This window comes from Heterodontus francisci, chromosome 31, assembly GCF_036365525.1.
Source record: "Heterodontus francisci isolate sHetFra1 chromosome 31, sHetFra1.hap1, whole genome shotgun sequence".
In the NCBI taxonomy this organism is placed as follows: Eukaryota; Metazoa; Chordata; class Chondrichthyes; order Heterodontiformes; family Heterodontidae; genus Heterodontus; species Heterodontus francisci.
Genome location: NC_090401.1, coordinates 62,009,702 through 62,035,737, shown reverse-complemented (window position 1 = coordinate 62,035,737; position 26,036 = coordinate 62,009,702). Strand labels below are relative to the sequence as shown.

At 42.1% G+C, this 26,036-nt stretch overlaps 1 protein-coding gene across 1 annotated transcript in view; it reads right to left on the bottom strand.

Moving 5' to 3' along the window:
* eif3i (eukaryotic translation initiation factor 3, subunit I) overlaps nucleotides 1-26,036 on the bottom strand; it is a 34,149-nt gene that overhangs the window by 3,267 nt on the left and 4,846 nt on the right. The window contains exons 2-8 of the mRNA XM_068011765.1: nucleotides 20,902-20,994; nucleotides 16,924-17,011; nucleotides 15,310-15,375; nucleotides 13,631-13,780; nucleotides 11,116-11,243; nucleotides 7,323-7,433; nucleotides 5,406-5,495 (exon numbers count right to left, since the gene is read on the bottom strand). Of these exons, the coding sequence (XP_067867866.1) occupies nucleotides 5,406-5,495; nucleotides 7,323-7,433; nucleotides 11,116-11,243; nucleotides 13,631-13,780; nucleotides 15,310-15,375; nucleotides 16,924-17,011; nucleotides 20,902-20,994 (726 nt within the window). The remainder of the gene's footprint in view (nucleotides 1-5,405; nucleotides 5,496-7,322; nucleotides 7,434-11,115; nucleotides 11,244-13,630; nucleotides 13,781-15,309; nucleotides 15,376-16,923; nucleotides 17,012-20,901; nucleotides 20,995-26,036) is intronic.

Genomic DNA, 26,036 nt, shown 5'->3' with positions numbered 1-26,036 from the left:
CTTGACTGAATAAAATTTGATGACAGTGTTAATAGCTAAAAATGTTGCCTGCTAAACTCAACTAGCGATAGCTCTAAACCATTATTGTGATGGTTTCAAAATGGGTCCTTAACCTAATGCATCATTTTTGCTGTCAGTTCTGATCATATCAGCAGACAAGCAGTTAATCAGGAGCATTCAAGCTTTCTTTGTGGGCTGCTGAGGTGCAAACAACGGTCACATATAAAGTTTAAAATAATTCCAAATAACTTGCATACAACTCAAGCTGTGCACACTAAAATATCCGGGTGTTCTGATTTAGGATTTATGCATTAATGGCATAATGGTGCCAAGAGCAAACCTTTTTAAACCACCTGGCCCACAACATTAAAATTGGACAAACTCGTGAAAAAGGTAATGTCAAATTAGAGCTAAACTGCTTGGCTTCATAGGTTAGATTACTGTATCCCAGACTACACGACTCCCAGGGGATGTACTATAGAAACCCCTAGTCTAAATAAAGGTTTCATAATAAGTGGAACTTGGGGGCAAAACAAAATGGCATTTAACCCAACTTGTTATTTTAAAAATGACCACACTGCTTATTCTTGGATAACTGCTTTAAAAAGTGCTGGGTGAAGTATTATTTCTCCTATCGGAGGAAAAATAACATTTCTCAGCTAAAGGGAAACCTGTGCAAACACCTCCCAGTTAGGTTCCCCCAGCTACAAGAGAATCACATACAGCACTGTGACCATTATAAGATTACTGTTCTTAATATCATTTAGCTTTTATCTAAGTATAATGCTTATTGGTTATGTTCCAAATCTCTTTCCATTTTGAGAAATCATAAGTAGCATAACCTACAATTCCACCGCGGGAATAAAACAGATCAAGGGGTTCTAGAGAGCGTTCCAATCTCAACTATGGTTTGTATTATCATCCTTCCTCCCTCCAAAAGAATGAACAAAAGGAAATTTGTAGGTAACAGTTTAAATTACAAAGCTATGGAAACCTATTAAGTCATGGAAGAAGGTGCCATTCTTATAGGGGATAAAAATGGAAATCGCCCCAATAAGAGTAGGTCTCAGCAAGCAGAAAGGCAGATAACATTAGTACCAACACATGAATAACCTTCATCTCCAAGCCACTGAGGCAGGAACTGCTTAATTGAAAATGACTTTTTCCATTAAGCTGAATGTCTCCAAAGAGTGATGTATGAAGGAAACTATTGCATCCATAGAGGCAATGATAGCAGTATCAGCTTTCTTCTATCTACACCATCATTGGGGAAAGACCTCAACTTCTGAGAGAGAGAGAGAGCTGGAAGGTACAAGTGAAAGATGGTACTTTACATTGGAATGCAGTAAATTAAGTGCAACAACAATTTAAGTGGAATACTAATCCTATCTGAGACAACGTACACTAAATACATTGCTCCCAACTAAATATTAATGCAATAACTGGAAGTCACAGAATAAAGCTTATTTACACTCATTTTATGTATTAATTTATCAATCACCAAATCAGATCACAGGTTTCAACTACCTCAGAAATTCCTCAAAATGAATTAGTATTTTGTGCCTTTGACTGTATCAGAAAAGTATTTTTCCACACCCAAGCATTCATGAAATACTTTCAAGAATGAATACCTTCTTTTAAAAAAAAAAAAATCTGGGTCTTAGTTTCTAAACAAATAAATGATTTACACCTCAAAGTGCAAATCCTTTACACGTAAACTCCACACCACTGAAAGAAAAAACATTTGTTGAGAAAAGGTCTGAAAGTACAAGGTCCATCTTTGACCACGACTGCTCTACTCTAGCAGTTTAAATGAAAACTGTTCAAGTATTAGCATTATTTGCCAGAGTACTCCGACTGGACTTGCAATTGTGAGTACTAATTAAAGCAGAAACTATGATGTGTTAGAAGTGTGAAAGTTAAAAGATAACGAGAAGCTGCATTTGGAAACAATTTAAGTTTTAACACTAACTGCATTTGCTGATTACAATGAACAACACTGTGGTACGAAGTAATGGCATGAATTGTAATAGCCAAGCTGCATAATTAAAACTCATTACAAATCCCACTTACCCATTATCAATGAAAAAGCAAGATGAAACTTGTGATATAGCAACACAAAGGAATTGATATTGCTATTTTAGAAGATGGTTCACATTTCCAATTAGAAAACTAACCAGATTAAATGACATTTTAGAATACAAATGAGTCACGCAAAATAGAAGTTGATCAAATGAACTTTTGTGATACACAACAGGATCAGTTCTGTAACTATTTACTTAAATTTGCATGAACTGTAGTGGAAACAATTTGTTTTTATATAAAAACACTACATCTAGCACACATCCTATCGATCATGCTTTCCTACTTCTGAACTAGAATCAGAAACTTCCAAGGACTTTCCATTGCTTAGATTTCACTTAGATTAATGAAGAGTCAGAAATTGTGACAGTGGTAAGTTATCCACTTCTCCCACAATTCATTTTTATTTCAATGCATTCTGGAAATTCGAAAGTGAGGTGCTTAAATGACCTAGAAAATGTTCCATGAATCACTGTACAGAAAATACATCACCAGTTATGCATGGCTCTAAAGACAGAAAGGGGAGGTGGGCAGGACATCAAATCAGCAATTCTCACTGACTAAACTGAGTATACTGAGCAAATTGTTGGAACTGCAGGAGGACAAGTCCCCGGTTCCTGATGGACTTCATCCTAGGGACTTAAAAGAAGTGGCTAGTGAGATAGTTGATGCTTTGGTTTTAACGTTCCAAAATTCGCTAGTTTCGAGGAAGGTTCCATTAGATTGGAAAATAGCAGGGAGGGAGACAGAAAGCACCAATTAGATTAACATCTGTCATAGGGAAAATGTGAGAAGCTATTAAAAACATTATAGCAGGGCACTTAGAAAAACTCAAGGTAATCAGGCAGTCGACATGGTTTTGTGAAAGGGAAATCATGTTGACCCAATTAATTGGAGTTCTTTGAAGAAGTAACATGTGCTGTGGATAAAAGGGAACTGGTGGATGTACTCTTAGATTTCCAGAAGGCATTTGAAAAGGTGCCACATCAAAGGTTATTGCAGAAAATAAAAGCTTTTGGTATGAAGAATAAAAAAGCATATTATCTAAATGGTGAGCGATTGCAGAGCTCTGAGATGCAGAGGGATCTAGGTGTCCTGGTGCATGAATCACAAAAGATTAGTATGCAGGTACAGTACATAATTTGAACAAAGAACAAAGAAAATTACAGCACAGGAACAGGCCCTTCGGCCCTCCAAGCCTGCGCCGATCCAGATCCTCTATCTAAACATGTCGCCTATTTTCTAAGGGTCTGTATCTCTTTGCTTCCTGCCCATTCATGTATCTGTCTAGATACATCTTAAAAGACGCTATCGTGCCCGCGTCTACCACCTCCGCTGGCAACGCGTTCCAGGCACCCACCACCCTCTGCGTAAAGAACTTTCCACGCATATCCCCCCTAAACTTTTCTCCTCTCACTTTGAACTCGTGACCCCTAGTAATTGAATCCCCCCACTCTGGGAAAAAGCTTCTTGCTATCCACCCTGTCTATACCTCTCATGGTTTTGTACACCTCAATCAGGTCCCCCCTCAACCTCCGTCTTTCTAATAAAAATAATCCTAATCTACTCAACCTCTCTTCATAGCTAGCGCCCTCCATACCAGGCAACATCCTGGTGAACCTCCTCTGCACCCTCTCCAAAGCATCTACATCCTTTTGGTAATGTGGCGACCAGAACTGCACGCAGTATTCCAAATGTGGCCGAACCAAAGTCCTATACAACTGTAACATGACCTGCCAACCCTTGTACTCAATACCCCGTCTGATGAAGGAAAGCATGCCGTATGCCTTCTTGACCACTCTATTGACCTGCGTTGCCACCTTCAGGGAACAATGGACCTGAACACCCAAATCTCTCTGTACATCAATTTTCCCCAGGACTTTTCCATTTACTGTATAGTTCACTCTTGAATTGGATCTTCCAAAATGCATCACCTCGCATTTGCCCTGATTGAACTCCATCTGCCATTTCTCTGCCCAACTCTCCAATCTATCTATATTCTGCTGTATTCTCTGACAGTCCCCTTCACTATCTGCTACTCCACCAATCTTAGTGTCGTCTGCAAACTTGCTAATCAGACCACCTATACTTTCCTCCAAATCATTTATGTATATCACAAACAGTGGTCCCAGCACAGATCCCTGTGGAACACCACTGGTCACACGTCTCCATTTTGAGAAACTCCCTTCCACTGCTACTCTCTGTCTCCTGTTGCCCAGCCAGTTCTTTATCCATCTAGCTAGTACACCCTGGACCCCATGCGACTTCACTTTCTCCACCAGCCTACCATGGGGAACCTTATCAAACGCCTTACTGAAGTCCATGTATATGACATCTACAGCCCTTCCCTCATCAATCAACTTTGGAAAGCTAATACAATGTTGCTGTTTATTGCGAGGTGAATTGAATACAAAGGTAGGGAGGTTATGCTGCAGTTGTACAAGGTATTGCTGAGACCACATCTGAAGTACTGTGTACAGTATTGGTCTCCTTATTTAAAGAAGGATGTAAATGTGATGGAAGCAGTTCAGAGAAGGTTGACGAGACGAATAACTGGAATGGGTGGGTTGTCTTATGAGGAAAGGTTGGACAGGCCAGGTTTGGAATTCTCTACCCCAGAGGGTTGTGGATGCTCCATCATTGAATACATTTAAGGCTGGGATAGATAGATTTTTGGTCTCACAGGGAATCAAGGGATATGGGGAGTGGGCGGGAAAGTGGAAGTGAAGTCCAAGATCAGCTATGATCATATTGAATTGTGGAGCAGGTGCCATGGGCTATATGGTCTACTTTTGCTCCTATTTCTTGTGTTCTTGTATCTGCTGGAGTTTGGAAGAGTAAGAGGTGACTTGATTGAAACATATAAGATCCTGTGGGGTCCTAACAGGGTGGATGGGGAAATGATGTTTCCTCTAGTGGGATAATCTAGAACTAGGGGTCACTGTTTAAAAATAAAGGGTCGCCCATTTAAGACGAGATGAGAAGAACTTTTTTCTCTCATTGTAGTGAGTCTTTAGAAATCCCTTCCTCAAAAGGCGGTGGAAGCACAGTCTTTGAATATTTTTAAGGCAGAGGTAGATCAATGCTGGATAAGCAAGGGGGTGAAAGGTTATCGGGGGAAGGCGGGAATGTCGAGCTGAGGTTACAATCACATCAACCATGATCTTGTTGAATGGAGGAGCAGGCTCGAGGGGCAGAGTGGCCTACTCCTGCTCCTAATTCAATAATTTCAAGCAATAAAAGGCATGGTACATGAATGAGCTTGAATTGTATTTGGTTAAGAAGTATACATACACACAATTCCTGTATGTTGATCAACTTACATGTTCCACAATAGGTGAAATAGCAGCTGAATTTACAGGCCGTTCAGTCCTGAATGTTTTCAAGTGTTCAAAAGTTGCAGAGTCAAACAGCTGTGATAAAGATTAAGAACTCTTCAAGAAAATTGAAAAAGCAAGTTTTACTTTAATCAAACACAAGTTTACACAGCTGAAACTGAGTTGCCATGGATGACACAAGTCAATATATTTCTGATGAAAGGTGACCCGAAACATTGGCCGGAATTTTAAGTCACCCCAAAGAGCGGGATGGTGGTGAAGGGAAGGCGTAAAATGGAGCGGGAGGCTCCGGGGGCTGTTCCCAACCCGCCGCCACATTATGCAAGGCAGCGGAGCGAAAAACGGCCCGCCCACCCCAAGCCAATCAAGGTCCTTAAGTGACCACTTAACAGCCACTTAGGGGCCTTCGCCCACCTCCAGAGGGATTTTACCCGTGGCTGGTCGGGCGGCGAGGACCGAGAGAAGCTGCCTGACAAAACCAGGCGGCTCTCGAATCTCAAGGAGGGAGGGTGCTCTCATGATCGTCGGGCACAGTGTGCCCGACGGAGGGCCGCATCTGCTAGCCCAACCATCCCCCACATGCCCCCCCACTTCCCCCCAATTGACTACCCTTGCCTCGTTGGGGCCCGACCGATTACCCCAGGTGAGGCAAGCAAAACTTAGCTTTTCTCCAGGCTCCCCGACATCTTTTCTTGATGCTGGGCTGTAGTCCCAGCAGTGGCCACCGCTCCCAGTGGCGCTAGTGGGACTAAGAGCTGCCGGCCTGTTGATTGGCTGGCAGCTCTATTAGGCGGGACTTCCTACCTCAAGCGGGTGGAAGTCCCGCCTCACACCAATTGAAGCCCAGCGACCCGCAAAATATGGGTCAGATCCCCAGGCGAGGCAGAAGCGGGTTCACCACCAACTCTTCAGTCGGTGGCAGGCTCCCGTCCGTCTAGGGTAAAATCCCAGCCGTTAACTCTGTTTCTCTCTCCACAGATACTGCCAGACCTGCTGAGTGATTCCAGCATTTCTTGTTTTTATTTCCAGCACTTGCTGTTTTTATTTCAGATTTCCAGCATCTGCAGTATTTTGCTTTTATATCTATATATTTGTTGTTTATGCACTTTTTAAAAATAATTTTATAATCTTTACACTTTCGGGCATTCTTAAACAACACAGTGTGGCACAGTGGTTAGCACCGCAGCCTCACAGCTCCAGCGACCCGGGTTCGGTTCTGGGTACTGCCTGTGCGGAGTTTGCAAGTTCTCCCTGTGACCGCATGGGTTTCCACTGGGTGCTCCGGTTTTCTCCCACAGCCAAAGACTTGCAGGTTGATAGGTAAATTGGCCATTATAAATTGCCCCTAGTGTAGGTAGGTGGTAGGAGAATGGTGGGGATGTGGTAGGGAATATGGTGTTAATGTAGGATTAGTATAAATGGGTGGTTGTTGGTCAGCACAGACTCGGTGGGCCGAAGGGCCTGTTTCTGTGCTGTATAACTCTATGACTCCAAGATAAATGACACCAACTCACCAATAAACTGAGCATCAATGTTCAGTTTGGGTTCTTCTAGAACCACATGGCTCCTAACCTCATCCTAGCTCTGTTCCAGACATGGAAGCAAGAGCTGAATGCTGGGGATTGGAGAGCTGGTGTCTCTGACAGCACCGCAGCAGTCGACTGAGTTGAGGCACCAAACAGAGGCCCATGGGAAAACCAGGCTGATCAATTTTTAAACTTAAACAAAACTCCCCAATTCTAAGATTGCAAAACAGACTTTGTACATTAACATATCAATATCTCTACAAGCTCAGTTTGGAACAGTGTTCTGAATCTGGTTGAATCTACAGTTAAGTTTACACTAGAAAAACTACATGGTAATATCTGAATCAATAAGTGCCAAATAAAAAAAATTCCTTACCTTTGCCGTACTATCCTTTGAAGCAGTGATAAACATGGTCAGGTCTAAGGATGTTTGGATGTCGTTAATTTGCTTGGTGTGTTCTTTTACTTTTGTCATTACTTCCCCAGACTGTCAGATTTTAAAAAAAAATCAATAAAGTAAAGTAAGTGAAATGTCAATAATTGCAAAAAACTAATAATTTACCATTGTTTAGTCATTTTGAAAATATATATTTAATAGCACAGTCAATATTCTAAGATAACAAAACAGAACTCTCTCAATGGCCCAAATTTATTAACTGATGTAGAATAGACAGACAAACCAGGAACATGCCTTTCAGGTAAATATGCTTTCCTCCAAAAAAATAGTAAAAATCAATTATTATCTAGAATTGGTAGTACTGTCGTGATGAAATACAACCTGCAGCACTTAAAATGCATTCCAAGCCAAAAGAGAGGACATCATAACTTAGGAAGGTCCGTTAGAAATTCACCATTCTCAAGACTCGGGATTTTTCAAATAAATGATTATAATTCAAAATGGCTTATTTGAGAAACGCCTTTAATTTCCTTTAAAGAAATAGAAGCAATTTTCTTCACCAAGAGTATTAAAACTAACATACAAAGGTGATAATGGATAGTAAAAGAAATGTTTAGAAAGGAGACAGAGGAGGACCTCCACTGTAACACTGGGGAAATTATAATTTAAAACCACTTAAGAATCAAACAATGACTACAGACAATGCAGATTCTCAGTTTATCAGTGACATTTGGGCAGCACAGTGGCGCAGTGGTTAGCACCGCAGCCTCACAGCTCCAGTGACCCGGGTTCAGTTCTGGGTACTGCCTGTGCGGAGTTTGCAAGTTCTCCCTGTGACTGTCTGGGTTTCCGCCGGGTGCTCCGGTTTCCTCCCACAGCCAAAGACTTGCAGGTTGATAGGTAAATTGGCCATTGTAAATTGCCCCCAGTGTAGGTAGGTGGTAAAGGAATTGAGGGAAGGTGGGGATGTGGTAGGGAATGTAGGATTAGTATAAATGGGTGGTTGATGGTCGTCACAGACTCGGTGGGCCGAAGGGCCTGTTTCAGTGCTGTATCTCTCTATGATTGCAGATTAATACCGCAGGCAGGAATACTTAATTTCTGGCATGTGACCCAATTTTTGGAACGATTCCACAGAGATCAGACTAGGCCATGTCTTAAGTTTACTAATTTACTTTTCTACATTATTACAATTATCTTGGTGGCATTTCATCCTGGATGAACAAAGAACAGTACAGCACAGGAACAGGCCATTCGGCCCTCCAAGCCTGCACCGATCTTGATGCCTGCCTAAACTAACACCTTCTGCACTTCCGGGGCCCATATCCCTCTATTCCCTTCCTATTCATATATTTGTCAAGATGTCTCTTAAACGTCGCTATCGTATCTGCTTCCACCACCTCCCCTGGCAGCAAGTTCCAGGCACTCACCACCCTCTGTGTAAAAAACTTGCCTCGCACATCCCCTCTAAACTTTGCCCCTCGCACCTTAAACCTATGTCCTAGTAACTGACTCTTCCACCCTGGGAAAAAGCTTCTGACTATTCACTCTGTCCATGCCAATCATAACTTTGTAAACCTCTACCATGTCGCCCCTCCACCTCTGTCGTTCCAGTGAAAACAATCCGAGTTTTTCCAACCTCTCCTCATAGCTAATGCCCTCCAGACCAGGCAACATCCTGGTAAACCTCCTCTGTACCCTCTCCAAAGCCTCCACGTCCTTCTGGCGACCAGAATTGCACGCAATATTCCAACAGTGGCCTAACTAAGGTTCTGTACAGCTGCAACATCACTTGCCAATTTTTATACTCTATGCCTAGACCGATGAAGGCAAGCATGCCGTATGCCTTCTTGACTACCTTATCCACCTGCGTTGCCACTTTCAGTGACCTGTGGATCTGTACGCCCAGATCTCTCTGCCTGTCAATACTCCTAAGGGTTCTGCCATTTACTGTATACCTCCCACCTGCATTAGACCTTCCAAAATGCATTACCTCACATTTGTCCGGATTAAACTCCATCTGCCATTTCTCCGCCCAAGTCTCCAACCGATCTATATCCTGCTGTATCCTCTGACAATCCTCATCATTATCTGCAACTCCACCAACCTTTGTGTCGTCCGCAAACTTACTAATCAGACCAGCTACATTTTCCTCCAAATCATTTATATATACTACAAACAGCAAAGGTCCCAGCACTGATCCCTGCGGAACACCACTAGTCACATCCCTCCATTCAGAAAAACACCCATCCACTGATACCCTCTGTCTTCTATGACCGAGCCAGTTCTGTATCCATCTTGCCAGCTCACCTCTGATCCCGTGTGACTTCACCTTTTGTACCAGTCTGCCATGCGGGACCTTGTCAAAGGCTTTACTAAAGTCTATATAGATAACATCCACTGCCCTTCCTTCATCAATCAAATTAAAAGAGGATATCTGTCATAGTGACAAATATAATAAAAGGCAAACAGAGCTACTACTTCAATACCGGGTGACGATGTCCATTATTGTGTCGGAGTGATATCCCTGTCTAGGTGTCTCTGAGTATCATTGCAGCATCTACCCGATTGACTGGTGGATTAACAGGAATTGCCAGCAACATAACCTAACTTTATCCCTTTTCAGCATTACTACTGATGAGAAAAAAAAATGGAGGCAGGTTTTCCTGGACAACTCCTTGTACATCACTGATATATTACACAAGTAATTAAAATGTTACAAGATTGTGATATAGTGGTAGCTGATAACATTTGGCCCATTCACCCCGTAACTGCAAATTAAATAGGTTGTTGGAAATGGAATTAAGATGATTCCCAATTTGTACAAAGGCTATTGCATTTCTAATAAAAAATAAAACTAACTTCATTTTATGACATAATCAGAACACCTTTTCTAGCTTAGACCAACCAGTAAAAATACAACATTCTTAGTTGACTATTTCTCTCTTCCCAATAACAGAAATACATTTCTCTGCATCTCCATACAACATACTAATTACAACAGCACAGAAAAAGTCCGATTGATAATCGGGTAGATGCTGCAATGATACTCAGAGACACCTAGACAGGGATATCACTCCGACACAATAATGGACATCGTCACCCGGTATTAAAGTAGTAGCTCTGTTTGCCTTTTATTATGTTTGTCAGTATGACAGATATCCTCTTTTAATTTGGTTCCTATTCTTAATTTTCTCCACATTAATTTCATTTCCCACCTTCTGTCATTTGCATGTGCTTATGCTATTTCTTGGTCAGTTTAATTCCTGCTATTCTGAACAATCCTATGATTCCTTTTTCCACCTGTGCTCGCTTTTTCCTCTCACTATCTCTATAAGTAGAGAAATACTGTTTAATGCAAATAGAGGCAAATTTACCAATACTTCATGAAAATGAAACCGCTATAACCTATAATTATTTTACAACAGTATAGGCAAACTCCCACCCTCGCTGACACCAACAGAGACAGCAGTAGAGAAGAGTTATACATACAGCATCACTATTCATCAGTATGTGGGTTCTTGATGCACTGTCGGTACATGACTCACCATTCCGGCTACAGACCATCAGACGGCCTACATAGGCCAGTAATGATTAAGCTAGTGGCAATGGGAATAGCTAGTTACTTTAGCTATCATTGTTACTTTTCCTCAGGAAGCAGAGAACAAAACTGTACTGTCACGTGGTGATCCCTGGAAGCATGCACAGCACTTCATTTATATGACAATGCTGCCACTCAATGCCAGGCAATCATTCTGCAGTTTCTTCTTACCTTAGCACTATATTGCACCAATTCACCATTCTCATGTCCTGCAATGACAAATTCTCCAAGAGGTCCCCAAACGGCACTGGTTATTTTTGACTCACTGGCTGAAACCTTCATGTATGGTTCATTGTTAGCTGAAGATTAATGGGGAAAGAATTAAATTAAATTAAAGCACTGAAATAATTTAATACAGTATAAAAAGAAAGTCTTACATTTATATAGGACCTTTCACGACCTCAGGACATCTCAAAGTGCTTTACAGTTAATGAAGTATTTTTGAAGTGTAGTTACTATTGTAATGTAGAAGTTGCGGCAGCCAACTTGCAAACACCAAGCTCCCACAAACAGCAATGTGATAATGACCAGATAATCTGTTTTTGTCATGTTTGTTGAGGAATGAACATTGGCCAGGACACCCTGCACTTCTTCGAATAACGTCACAGCATTTTTATATCCAAGTGGGAGGGCAGACGGGGCCTCAGCTTAACGTCTCATCTGAAAGACAGCATCCCCTCAGTATGGCCCTGGAGTGTCAGCCTAGATTTAGTGCTCAAGACTCCGGAGTGGAACTTGAAACCAAAGTCTACCAACTGAGCCATTATACCCAATTTAACTTTACATCAGATGATCTATAAATCACTATCCAGGATTTAACTGGGAGCGAGCGAAACTGCAATGATCACTGAATATATCTTATGAGTTAAGTAAACACAACCCAACAATCCCATGAATTTGGCAACACTAGATAAAAATATGTTCTGTTCCCATAACACTATCACCCATTTTCACAACTGCCAAACCATAAATTAACAATTTGTATTAAAATAGCCCCGTTAACATGGAAAAATCTCCTTTAGAGGAGAATAGCAGCAGGCACTGAGCCTTACCAGGAGAATTGAAAAAGGTGACTGAAAGTTTGAGTAGCTTGTGTTTTGAAAAGTTTTCAAATGGGAGGAGAGGGAGTTCCAAAAAGCAGGGTCGAGGCAGTTGCAAGCTCTCCGACTGAAAGCGGAATGGGGAGAGTTGGTCGGATATACAGGAGGCTAGAGTCAGGGAACCAAAGGATATTGTGGGGATGTAAGGCTGCAGAAGATTGCAAAGGTAGCATGGGTTAATGCCATGGGAAAATTACTGAGATTAAAATTAAAATAGAATGGTGGGCTACAGCACTGGGAGAATGCTGCAATATTATCCAACAAGCGGTAAATGAATTGTCAGTAGCATCAGTTAGGTAGAATAAATTCTAATTTGTGCTTTCAGACATTCGTGCACAATAGTAAATCAAAGTATTGTATACTTGAAGTTAAAACAGGATTGTTCATCTGCTGCAACTCAAAACGAGGACACAAAATGGGCAATACCATGTGAAACCAAGCAGTCATTTTTTTGTTTAAACATTTCACACTGATGCATTCTTTGAATATGGTGCACATAAAACAAATGGTTGCCAAGGCCAAAACAACAAATGGAAAAATATACCAAAAAGAAAAAGCTTATAAAACCACTCTCAATGTGGCAACTACTACTGATTATCCTTATTGGTACAAAACATTGTCAAACAGGACAGTTACTACACTGGCTTTCCTCACTATGGAAACAGCACCACCAAATGGAGGTTACTGAGAAAATTACGTCCAATTTGAATTTCATCATGATTTAAGTTTAAAACCTGACTTTTCAGGAGTCATCCACCATAAGGTTGTCAATAACAAAAATGTCCCATCTTTAAATTGAACTGCTAAACATTTTCATTTAATAGTCCATTTTAACTGGCAAGGTATTAAAAAAGCACTGTCCCAAATTAATTGTGGATTAATTTTAAATTGTAGTATAAATTGACATAGTATTGAAGGAAAAAGTTTATTCATATATACTCAAGTTCCTGGTTTCTGTGGAAACCGTGTAGTACTACAGAATCTACCCATTTTGTAAATGTGTTGAAAATGTTTGTATCATCTATATGAATCTACATCTATGAAAACAAATGCTCTGTAGGAAGGATGCATGTGGATTACAAAATTAAACTGCTACACGAGTTGGCAAAGTGGGGTGGCACAGTGACGAGCACCGCAGCCTCACAGCTCCAGCGACCCGGGTTCAGTTCTGGGTACTGCCTGTGCGGAGTTTGCAAGTTCTCCCTGTTACCGCGTGGTGCTCCGGTTTCCTCCCACAGCCAAAGACTTGCAGGTTAATAGGTAAATTGGCCATTGTAAATTGCCCCTAGTGTAGGTAGGTGGCAGGAGAATAGAGGGAAGGTGGGGATGTGGTAGGGAATATGGGATTAATGTAGGACTAGTATAAATGGGTAGTTGATGGTCGGCACAGACTCGGTGGGCCGAAGGGCCTGTTTCAGTGCTGTATCTCTCTATCTCACTAATTTTCTCACAGGTTTTCTCTGTAAATTAAACAGCTTGTAACTTATTCGAAAGACAGTCAGACTTTTTCTAAAATACTCCTTAAGAGAAGATCAATCTTTGAAGAGAAGATTTTTGTAATTCCTATTAAAATATATTCTCCTTACTTATCTGCGCAGGATCTCGGATGTCAAAGAAGCTGACGTAACAATTGTAGCCCATCTGCTTGTCTGTCGTAAACATTACGATGTTGCCACTGAAGTCAAATCCGCCCGTTCTGACTGCAGAGCTTGTTTTAAACAAAGCAAGTTGCTTCCCTAATAATGAAAATGATTAATCTGTGAATGTGAAACAAGCAGAACCTGCATAGAAGTGTGCAGCACTGCAAATGGTAAAAATATACACGAAAAACTGAATTAAATGCTACAGATCATACATTTAACAAAATTAGCAAAGCTTAATTTTTTTTACACCAAGTCATAATTTACAAATACAAGAAACTAATCTTAATATGAAGCTTTATGGAATCTTCGTTATACAGAAGTTAATCACAAGGTTTTTGTTTTTGGCACTGCATGTTCACCCTTAAGCTGGTAAGATGAAAGAAAGATAGACTTGCATTCATATAGTGCTTTTCATAACTATCAGACGTCTCAAAGCACTTTACAGCCAATGAAGTTCTTTATTTGTTCTTTGGATGTGAGCATTACTGGCAGGGCCAGCATTTGTTGCTCATCCTTAATTGCTCAAGAAGGAGGCGGTGAGCTGCCTTCTTGAACAGCAATAGTCCTTGGGGTGTAGGTACACCCACAGTGCTGTTAGGGAGGGGGTTCCAGGATGATGACCCAGGAACAGTGATATAGTTCCAAGTCATATGGTGTGTGGCTTGGAGGGGAACTTGCAGATGGTGGTGTTCCCATTCATCTGCTGCCCTTGTCCTTCTAGGTTAGAGGTCGCACGTTTGGACTGTGCTGTCAAATGAGCCTTGGCAAGTTGCTGCAGTGCATCTTGTAGACGGTAAACACTGCTGCCACTGTGCACTGGTGTTGGAGGGAGCATGTTTAAGGTGGTAGATTTGGTACTGATCAAGTGGGCTGCTTTCTCTTGGATGGTGTCGAGTTTCTTGATTGTTGTTGGAGCTGCACTCATCCAGGCTAGTAGGGAGTATTCCATCACACTCCTGAATTGTGCCATGTAGATGGTAGACAGGCTTTGGGGAGTCAAGAGGTGAGTTACTCACTGCAGAATTCCCAGCCTCTGAGCTGTTATTATAGCCACAGTATTTATATGACTGGTCCAGTTCAGTTTCTGGCCAATGGTGACTCCCAGAATGTACTTCTGAAGTGTAATCACTGTTGTACCATAGGATGCCTGATGACTCAAAGTTTATCTAACAAGTAACGAAAGTGTACAGACCAGGAAATCCCTGATCCAAGCTTTGTCCTCTGCTGAGTTAGCTGATCTCAGCCAGTACAGTGGTGGGCAGCACAACTGGGTTCAGAGAAAAGGGAAAAAAAAAATATTGGCCAGGGTTTCTGTCCCTGATCACTGTTCAGCAACCCCGGTGGAGGTGCATGTGTATGGAAATCAGTGAGACAGGTTAGGCACAGTTTCCATGCTTACCACTTCAGATAGCATCCTCACACTCACCATCATGGCTTGCGCACCAATAGTGGTGAACTGAGCAAGACATCAGAGAATGCAAATACCAGTGAAGCATGTGCTAGCTGGAAAGTAATGTCTTCAAAAAGGGGAGGAAGGAAACGAGGGAAAATAAAACCCTTAGCTGACAAAGAAATATTTGAGAACAAGTGTATATGTTAATAGTAATATTGCAATATCTCACCTGTTTCACAATCCCAAAGTCTGCATGAGTTATCTGCAGAACCGGTTAACACTTGTTTTGTGTCCCCTGATCATTAGATTAAGGATAAAATGAATTACCTGTATGGAAATTTAAAAACACATACACAGGCAGCTGCAGCAACTAGCAGAAGAGGTCCTGGCAGTAATCTTAATTCCTTCAAATAATGCTGCTTTATTGAATACTCGGAAATGGTAATTAGAAAGTGTTAAATTAAACTCTGGAGAACAACTCCATATCATATTGTCTGATGGCATTTTAGACTAATCAACAGATGTAAGGTAATAATAATTTCTTCAGTGTGATTAAGATTCCCCTATAATATGCAAATAATTTATTTTGCCAAGTGGCTGTCCTTATTTGAAATAAGAATCAAGCTTCTGGACCTCTCACAATATAAAGCTGCAGAATTTACTTGCAAACTTATTAGTTAAGAACCTGTAAAATCAAAGCCGCAGTAACCAAAGATGTATTACAACATCTTAATACATAAACTGCACTAGTCCCATCAGATCTTAATAGAGATCAGCGCTCAATGGATTCCTGCATTAGGTTTCAGAGATTACACAGTACCACAAAGACATGCAAGGTATCCATGTGTATCAATGGTAAATGCAATCAAAATGGGCTTTTCAGCATTGCCATTGTAGATTTTCTCATTTGATAAATATTCATAAGAACTGAAAGAGTTTTCTTTAGAAAATTACCGATTTTATGAAACTGCACAAAAAATGGAAGTACTATTATTGCTCCCTGAAGAGATCTACAATATCATGGCCACAATGGCAGCAGTAATCCTCCTTCCAGTAAGAATTTTTGAAATTCAAATTATTCAGTCTTACAGTTTCTGAAATCTCCCAAGGAGTTTCTATTCCCTGTGAGAATTATGACTTATACTAAGGACTTTATAAAAATTGGAACTCATGGACTCTCTGGTTGAAGCTGGCTGAACGTCAGAACAATACTTGGCTATGTTCAGCTTTCATCAATCCAAGATATCTTGAGTAATTGGTATTTCAGTAGGAAGCATATACAACTACTAGATTGAGATTATGGTATAGTGCCTATTCCTATCAACTACAATTGCTTTGACCATTATTATTTGACCAGGGCGGCACAGTGGCGCAGTGGTTAGCACTGCAGCCTCACAGCTCCAGGGACCCGGGTTCGATTCCGGGTACTGCCTGTGTGGAGTTTGCAAGTTCTCCCTGTGTCTGCGTGGGTTTTCTCCGGGTGCTCCGGTTTCCTCCCACAAGCCAAAAGACTTGCAGGCTGATAGGTAAATTGGCCATTATAAATTGTCACTAGTATAGGTAGGTGGTAGGGAAATGTAGGGACAGGTGGGGATGTTTGGTAGGAATATGGGATTAGTGTAGGATTAGTATAAATGGGTGGTTGATGTTCGGCACAGACTCGGTGGGCCGAAGGGCCTGTTTCAGTGCTGTATCTCTAATCTAAAAAAAAAATTGTGTAGTATTCTTGACCAAGACTTTAGATTTCCACTATGAATACATATAGTGAATTTATCCATGCAATACGTTAGTTACTACCTAATCAGATGATAAACACAAATGACATCCTTGCCATTAAGGATACAGTCAACATCTACACACCATACTGCTCCAGTGTGGCCATTGTAAGTGCCAAGCCTCTCACCATTCAGAGAATACCAGACATTAACAACCTGTGCGACAGAAAAAAAAATCAATAAACTATAGTTTTCACAAAGAACTATGAACTTTTATCAACTCAATACTCATTTTCACCTGTCCCCAGTACTACATCATCCTTTTCAAAGAAGCAAAACTACAAGTATAGAAGATAAGCATTTTGTTACAGAAAACCTCACAATATCGTGAAGTACTAACTCAATCAAATTGATCATGAAATTTAACTTGTGGGCAACTTTCACTCTTTTATAAAAATACAAATAAATTACTTTTTAATAGAATTATAGAATGGTTACAGCACAGGAGGGTTCCATTCTGCCCATCGTGTCTGTGCTGGCTCTCTGAAGGACCAGTCCTCCACCTTTTTAATCTAACAACTCCTTAGGCTAAAGCACTCATTTGTAAAGAACAGGTTTGTTTGAGCCTAGTCATAACTTCAATTTAATTTTAGCCAGTTAAATGTTTACACTATCTAAAACATTTGACATATACATTCTGTACACAACTGGTCTGGCAGTAACTGAGAAGAATATCTACTCAGGAAGGTTAGCACATGGGCTTTTGAATCCATTGTGCATTTTGTAAGATACAGGTATGGCTTAGCCAGAGTACCATGAACATATATAGTGACATCATATTGTCTGATGGTCTTTTGAGCAATCAAGAGCTGATAGGTAATAAGAATTTCCTCATTGCATATTACAGCAAATTTTCTCAAATACTTTATTTTGCCCGATTTCATTTTCCATATTTGGAAAGAATCATGTTTCTACTCCCCACAATGCAAAGTTACAAAATTGGTTCTGCAAATTACTGGTTGTTACGACTGAGGTGGGAGGAGTGCACTGTCTTTTCTAGTTCCACTTCTCCGTAGGTCACAACATATATTTAAATGTTTACCCAGTTACCGATGCCATTAATCATATATTCTACTCTTTATCCCAGAATAAAATACATCAACCAGGTTTCTTTAATAAACAAAATTGTCAGTTTATGATAAAACAAGACTTATCCAGTAACGAAGTAAAGCATTAACACAGATTGAAATATGAAAGTTCCATTTTTAAATTCCACACACAAACACGCAGAAAAAAATACAGAAATTCTCTCTGCAGAGGTCTGCTACAAAAAAAAACACTTTGGCCAAATGCTTGCGAACTAGCGAAGAAAAAAAAAAAGATATGGAAGGAAGTCAGTTGTCCCTTTCGGTCTGGCATCCGGCTTTACAGAGACAGGTCACTGGGATCTTTTCTAAAGCAGTTCTTTTCAGGCGGCGTCGAGAATTAATCTGGCAGGTTTTTCCAGCTTCTCAGGAGAGATGCAGCACCAGGGAATTTGGCTCCCACATTGGATCTTTGCAGGGTTTCTTCAAAGAGGTAGAGAAAGAGGTGAGCTGGGTGGTTTCCTTTTCCTTGGCAGACAAAACACCAACTGTCTTCAGAACAGTTCACACCCCGACTGAACTGAAAACAATATCCAAACCCCAAACAGAAAGTCAACCTCCTGATCTCCATAAACTTTGACCTGTGGTGTCTCTGTAAACATCTTCCCCAGTTCACCAAGGTTTCTGTTGTTTATTGAGCTTAAAGCATGATTTCCAGCACAGGTAGTTTTCAAACAACATCTCAAGTGTCCTTTCAGTGAACTTGGGTAAAAAAGCACATCCATGGAATCTTTTCAGTTTTAACACAAGTCCTCAAAAAAAAAATTTAAAAATGGAAGGACTTTCGTAACATGGTTCAAAACCTGCAATGTCAGGTGTAGCTATCAAAGAGATGAGCAAATAGGCAGACTGACGACAATTAATTTTATTCCATGCGAGGTACAAAACACCACTCATAGTTGAAACATTTAGCGCTGAAGCCATCCATAGAGATTTTAGTTTAAACTTTAGGAGTGCATGGATAAGCTTGACAATATGACATTTAATTTTCTCATAAAATTTGAATATTAATTCACCTAAACAGCTAGATTACAGAAGGTAAACTGCACATTCATGATGATACCACAGATGCTAACTCTGGCTACAGGCTGGGACACTACGAGGACAGACAGCATTGTGGCACTGGCACCTCAAACAAAGGAACAGTGAAGGTGAGAGCAAAGGAAAAACAAAATCCAAATTAGTCTTTAAACAAGCCTGACATTAAAAATATAAACATATTTTTGAAACATTGTCACATTTACGATTTAAAGAACATACAGCCAAAACCACACATATACCTTTTTAACAGCATCACATTTGCCATACTGATCCTTCATGAAAAGAGCTGAATTAGTTCCGCCAAAGACTTAATGAAAAATTCACTGCATTGAATGGCATAAAGTCAGATAGGACACCCGTTCAATTCCCAGTCTGAGCTGAAATAGCTCTCAGCTGGTTCAATCGGCTTCCCTGCCTCTGGGCTACAGAGGTAACATGGGGGGAAAAAGTAATCAGCTAAGATTCCCACTCCTTGGGCTGAATTTTACCAGCCCATCGACGCCATGGGTCACAGCAGGGAGGCCTGTAAAATTCTGCAGGGAGAGGTATGCCTCAACTCCCGACATCAAGAAGGGCCGCTGCATATTACCTCAGTGCCGCCCTCCCCCTACTGCTTGGCGGCGGGGCCTTCATCTACATATTAAAATCAACCTAAATTATATGTAAATGCACTTACCTGCTGGCGGCAGATATCCCACCCCAATTTTACAGCCGCCATTCGCACCGCGCGTGCCTTCGGAACTCCGTACGTAGTTCTGAGGCGAGAACATGGTGGGGAGCAGGGAGCAATAAAAGTTTCAGGGTGGGAGGGGTGGGGGAAAGGGGTAACCAATTTTTATTGGCTGTGGGGATGGTGGGAAGGGGTTGAGGGTCAAAGGGAACAAATGTTGGCGGGAAACTTCAGGAGATCAAAACAAGTTTATCATCAGGGGAGAGGGAAATTTGTATATAAATTACCCATCGGGGGGTGGGAGAAAGGATTTAGAGTGGATATAACATTTTGTTATTTCCCGGAGACAGGGACCTTTAAATATTGAAACATTACTGAAGGGCTTGAAGCCCTTTAAAAATGGCGCCGGCCGCCGTTGCCAGGGACGCGATGATGTAGAGGGGGCAGCCACTCCACCCCCTCTATTTAAATCAGCCCCCGCGCATAATATTGCAGGGGCTGTGTCAGAAGGCTGCCAAGTTCAAAGCACTCGGCCGCTAATAAAATCCAGCCCCTTGTCACTATCCAGTCTAGCCTCACCTTAAGAATAAATACTTAGGTTATATACAGGAGGGCACACGCACATGGACCTATACCCCAACAGGAAATAATATTCAAGAAAAATACATCACGTGAAAACAAGCAAAAAACAAAAGGTTAAGGCCACCATTTTACAAGCTTGGAAAAAGTAACATTGGACCACCAGAAAATGCACCTGAACAAAGAAATGGTTGCATTCTTAGTGCTTTTAAAAGCTACAAGTGGATGCTTACAGCAATTCAAGAAGGTGGCTCACCACCACCTTCACAAGGGCAATTAGGGTTGGGCAATAAATGCTGCCCTTGACAGTGACGCTTACATCCCATGAACGAACAAAAAAAAAACTGAACAAGCGTTAGCAATTTCAAAACATATAATTGATTTTAATCGTGCTATTTTAATTTTGTGCTTTTAGGAAAGTCAGAAAACATTTTTCAGTCTTTATTTGAGAGCATGAAAGGCTCGTAACTCAGCTGTACTGCTGCAAAACTGAGTTACCACAGACTTTCACCAGAAAATGTATAGCAATATGTCACTGCTCAACCAATAGTTACCATATATAGATTATATACTTGCCCACCAGTTCACATTCACTATTGATAGCTTCATAAGGTGCGACAGTACCAATTTCATACAATATTACAATGTTTTATAACTTATGTTATACTTACGGTATCTTTTGCACAGGAGAATACCAAATCACCTTCCCTGTTGTATTTAATCTGTGTGATTGATCTTTCATGACCTTGTAACAAGATGGGTTTCTGGTATAGGGCAAAAAGAAAAGAAAATGGGATACATCAGTATTGATACAACATACCATTCAACATAAACACAAAGCTAATGTCCTTAAGTACAGGATGGCAAACTTATTGATAAACTGCCAAAACTCCATAAGTCTTCAAGTTTAAGGGTGGAAATTTTTTTTGAACCGGAAATACAAGTGAAAATGTTCAACTGCAACATAAAGAACAGTGTCTGGAAAAAGTAACCCCAAAGGTAACAGAACAATCACACTTGCCAAAACGGTGTCATAGGCAACTAAAGAGGAGTTAGGTCAATGCACGTGATGCAAGAACAGCATTTCGATGCAGATTGATTCCCAATCTTTTCAACAGATAAAGTGTAAAGTGATTTTATCAAACCAGTTGTAGTGCTCAATAAAGATAACATATGCTGCTAGCATTACTAAAACAGGATTACTATGTTTCAGTCTCTGTTACGACATCAGAACTATTAAGATATTTCAATGCTTTGTTAATTCTTGTAGTATTAGTTTAGTTTTAAAAGTTACATGTATCTAAACTATTGCACTCATTCAATCCAAAAGAAATTTCCATTACACAGGAAGGCTAGTTTATATGTGCTTATAATGTAATTTCCTCCTACATTCAGCTTTATGCTTCCCACAAGACAAGTGCTGCCAAGCAGTTTTCAGTCTGAAATACAAGCTTTATTCTCTACCTGTTTGTCAAAAAGAAATTGTAACTTTCAGACTCCCAAGCATCCTCATAGCCATGGAATACCACCACTTCCTCCAATTTAAAAATGGATGGTTTGAACGATCATCGCGTCCCTGGCAACGGCGGCCGGCGCCATTTTTAAAGGGCTTCAAGCCCTTCAGTAATGTTTCAATATTTAAAGGACCAGCTGGATTTTTGGGAAGTATAATACTACTAGATGATTTCAAAAGAATGCAGATACAAGGGTCAAGTAGTTAACACTACAAGCACTTCTACTGACACTGACTGTTTCCTTCAAATTGTCACAGGTTCCCAATAACAGTGGTAATTAAACATCTAACTGAACCAGACTAGAAACAGTACTGCCTAAATTCACGTGAATGATTGAAACTTAATCAAGGTGTCATAGGGTTCACGTGGATGCTGAACACCCTATCTCAGCAATCAACGCCTTCGGTACAAGCTTGGTTCAGTTGATCGCCCTCTGAGCTGAATCACAACTGCTTGAGTTCAAGCTCCTCTTCAGAAATTGATCACATTGTCTAATTTAAAAGAGCATGGGCGCACTGCACTATCAAAAGTATCATCTTTTGGATAAGATCTTTAACCAAGGGCCTGTCTGCCCATTCACGTGGGCAGAAAAGATCCTATGAGTCTATTCGAAGAGTCCCAGCCACTAGTTATTCCTCAAGGCAGGTTAACCAGTCATTTATCTCATTTGCTGTTCAGGAACTGACTGCCACTTTTGTTTAGACAAGTGACAATACTTGAAAAGTAATTCATTGTCTGTGTAGCACTTTGGGATGTACAAACCACCCTACCAGGGCTCTTCAGTGTAGATTATTTCCTTCAAGATAAAATGAGGAAGTGGGAAGAGGGAAGGGCAGTGCTTGAAAAAGTATTTAATGCTGTTCACGCATCATCCCTTGCGCTCGCTGAACTACATTGGCTCCCATTTAAGCAACGCCTCAATTCTGAAATTCTCATCCTTGTTTACAAATCCATCCACAGCCTCATAGAAATCAAAGAACCACTGAAATTTACAGCACGGAATGAAGCCATGCGGCCCATCGCGTCTGGGCCGGCCAACGAGTAGCCATCCAGTCTAATCCCACTTTCCAGCTCTTGGTCCATAGCCTTGTCGGTTACTGCAATTTAAACGCATATCCAAGTACTTTTTAAATGTTATGAAGGCTTCTACCCCTATCACACTTTCAGGCAGTGAGTTCCAGGAAAAGATTTCTCCTTGAATCCCCTCACACCCTACCTTTTACCCTAAATCAATGCCCCCTGGTTATGGACCCCTCAACCAAGGGGAATAGGGTGTTCCTATCCATTGTATCTAGACCCCTCATAACTTCATATACTTCAATTAGGTCGCCCCTCAGCATCCTCTGTCCCAAAGAAAAACAACCCTAGTCTATCAATCTTTCCTCAAAACAAATTGTCCAGTCCAGGCAACATCCTTGCAAATCTCCTCAGTACCCTCCAGTGCAATTACATCTTTCCTATAGTGTGGTGGCCAGAACTGTGCGCTGTACTCCAGCTGTGGCCTAACCAGTGATTTATACAGTTTCAGCATAACATTCCAGCTCTTATATCCTATGCCTCAGCTAATAAAAGCAATTGTCCCATATGCCTTCTTTTTTTTTTTTTAATTTCCAAAATATACTTTATTCATAAAAATCTGTAAAATTTACATTGCCAAACAGTTTCCAAACAGCACCAAAAAATACAAACATTGCAAGGGAGATCAGTTTCCTTCAATACTGTCATGAGTTTCTTCCCAACCCTTCCATTTCACAATTGTCATGTCAATTACAGTTTTACATTTACAGCAATTGAGAATATTAACGATACAGTTCGAGGGGCTTCCCATGGTTCCAGCCCCTCAGTCCAGCTTGGTGGGGGAACCTTACACTGTGGTCTTTCCCCATTGAGCCTTTGCTGCGGCTGCCCCAAGCTTTAGTGCGTCCCTCAGCACGTAGTCCTGGACCTTGGAATGTGCCAGTCTGCAACATTCGGCGGTGGACAACTCTTTGCGCTGGAAGACCAGCAAGTTTCGGGCAGACCAAAGGGCGTCTTTCACCGAATTGATAGCCCTCCAGCAGCAGTTGATGTTTGTCTCGGTGTGCGTCCCTGGGAACAGCCCGTAGAGCACAGACTCCTGTGTTACAGAGCTGCTTGGGATGAACCTTGACAAAAACCACTGCATCTCTTTCCACACCTGCTTTGCAAAGGCACATTCCAGGAGGAGGTGGGCGACCGTCTCTTCCCCACCACAGCCAACGCGGGGGCACTGTGCGGAGGGGGCGAGACTTTGGGTGTGCATGAAGGATCTGACGGGGAGGGCCCTTCTCACCACCAGCCAAGCTAAGAACAGATTTTTTTTATATTTCCAAAATATACTTTATTCATAAAAATCTGTAAAAATTACATTGACAAACAGTTTCCAAACAGCACGAAAAAATACAAACATTGCAAAAGAGATCAGTTTCTTTCAATAATGTCATGAGTTTCTTCCCAACCCTTCCGTTTCACAATTGTCATGTCAATTACAGTTTTACATTTACAGCAATTGAGAATATTAACGATACAGTTCGAGGGGTTTCCCATGGTTCCAGCCCCTCAGTCCAGCTTGGTGGGGGAACCTTACACTGTGGTCTTTCCCCATTGAGCCTTTGCTGCGGCTGCCCCAAGCTTTAGTGCGTCCCTCAGCACGTAGTCCTGGACCTTGGAATGTGCCAGTCTGCAACATTCGCTGGTGGACAACTCTTTGCGCTGGAAGACCAGCAAGTTTCGGGCAGACCAAAGGGCGTCTTTCACCGAATTGATAGTCCTCCAGCAGCAGTTGATGTTTGTCTCGGTGTGCGTCCCTGGGAACAGCCCGTAGAGCACAGACTCCTGTGTTACAGAGCTGCTTGGGATGAACCTTGAGAAAAACCACTGCATCTCTTTCCACACCTGCTTTGCAAAGGCACATTCCAGGAGGAGGTGGGCGACCGTCTCTACCCCACCACAGCCAACGCGGGGGCACTGTGCGGAGGGGGCGAGACTTCGGGTGTGCATGAAGGATCTGACGGGGAGGGCCCTTCTCACCACCAGCCAAGCTACGTCTTGGTGCTTGTTTGAAAGTTCTGGTGATGAGGCATTCCGCCAAATGACTTTGACGGTCTGCTCGGGGAACCATCCGACAGGATCCACCGTTTCCTTTTCCCGTAGGGCCTTGAGGACATTCCGTGCAGACCACTGCCTGATGGACCGGTGGTCAAAGGTGTTTTTCCGCAGAAACTGCTCCACGAAGGATAGGTGGTACGGCGCCGCCCAACTGCATGGTGCGTTCCGCGGCAATGTGACCAGGCCCATCCTTCGCAACACCGGGGACAGATAGAACCTCAGCACGTAGTGACACTTGGAGTTTGCGTACTGGGGATCTACACATAGCTTGATGCAGCCGCACACGAAGGTGGTCATCAGGATGAGGGCCACGTTGGGTACATTTTTCCCGCCCATGTCCAGAGATTTGAACATCGTGTCCCTCCGGACCCGGTCCATTTTAGATCCCCAGACGAAGCGGAAAATGGCTCGGGTGACTGCCACGGCGCAGGAGTGGGGTATGGGCCAGACCTGCGCCACGTAGAGCAACAACGTGAGCGCCTCGCACCTGATGACCAGGTTCTTACCCACAATGGAGAGAGATCGCTGCCCCCACATGCCCAACTTTTGTCGTACCTTGGCTACTCGCTCCTCCCATGTTTTGGTGCACGCCCCGGCACTTCCGAACCATATCCCCAGCACCTTCAGGTAATCTGACCTGACGGTGAAGGGGACAAAGGATCGGTCAGCCCAGTTCCCAAAGAACATGGCCTCGCTCTTGCCGTGGTTAACTTTGGCTCCCGAGGCCAGTTCGAACTGGTCGCAGATGCTCATCAGTCTGCGCACGGACAGCGGATCCGAGCAGAAGACGGCGACGTCATCCATGTACAGGGAGGTTTTGACCTGAGTGCCTCCGCTGCCTGGGATTGTCACCCCTCTTATGCTCGCATCCTTCCTAATAGACTCAGCAAAGGGTTCAATACAGCAAACAAACAAGACCGGGGACAGAGGACAGCCCTGTCTGACTCCAGATTTGATCGGGAAACTTTCAGATTCCCACCCGTTGATTGACACTGCGCTACTGATGTTTGTGTAGAGCAGTTGGATCCAATTGCAGATTTCCTCCCCAAACCCCATTTTGGAAAGCACGTCCATCATGTAGGTGTGCGATATCCTGTCAAAAGCCTTCTCCTGGTCCAGACTGATGAGGCAGGTGTCCACCCTCCTGTCCCGTACGTAGGCGATCG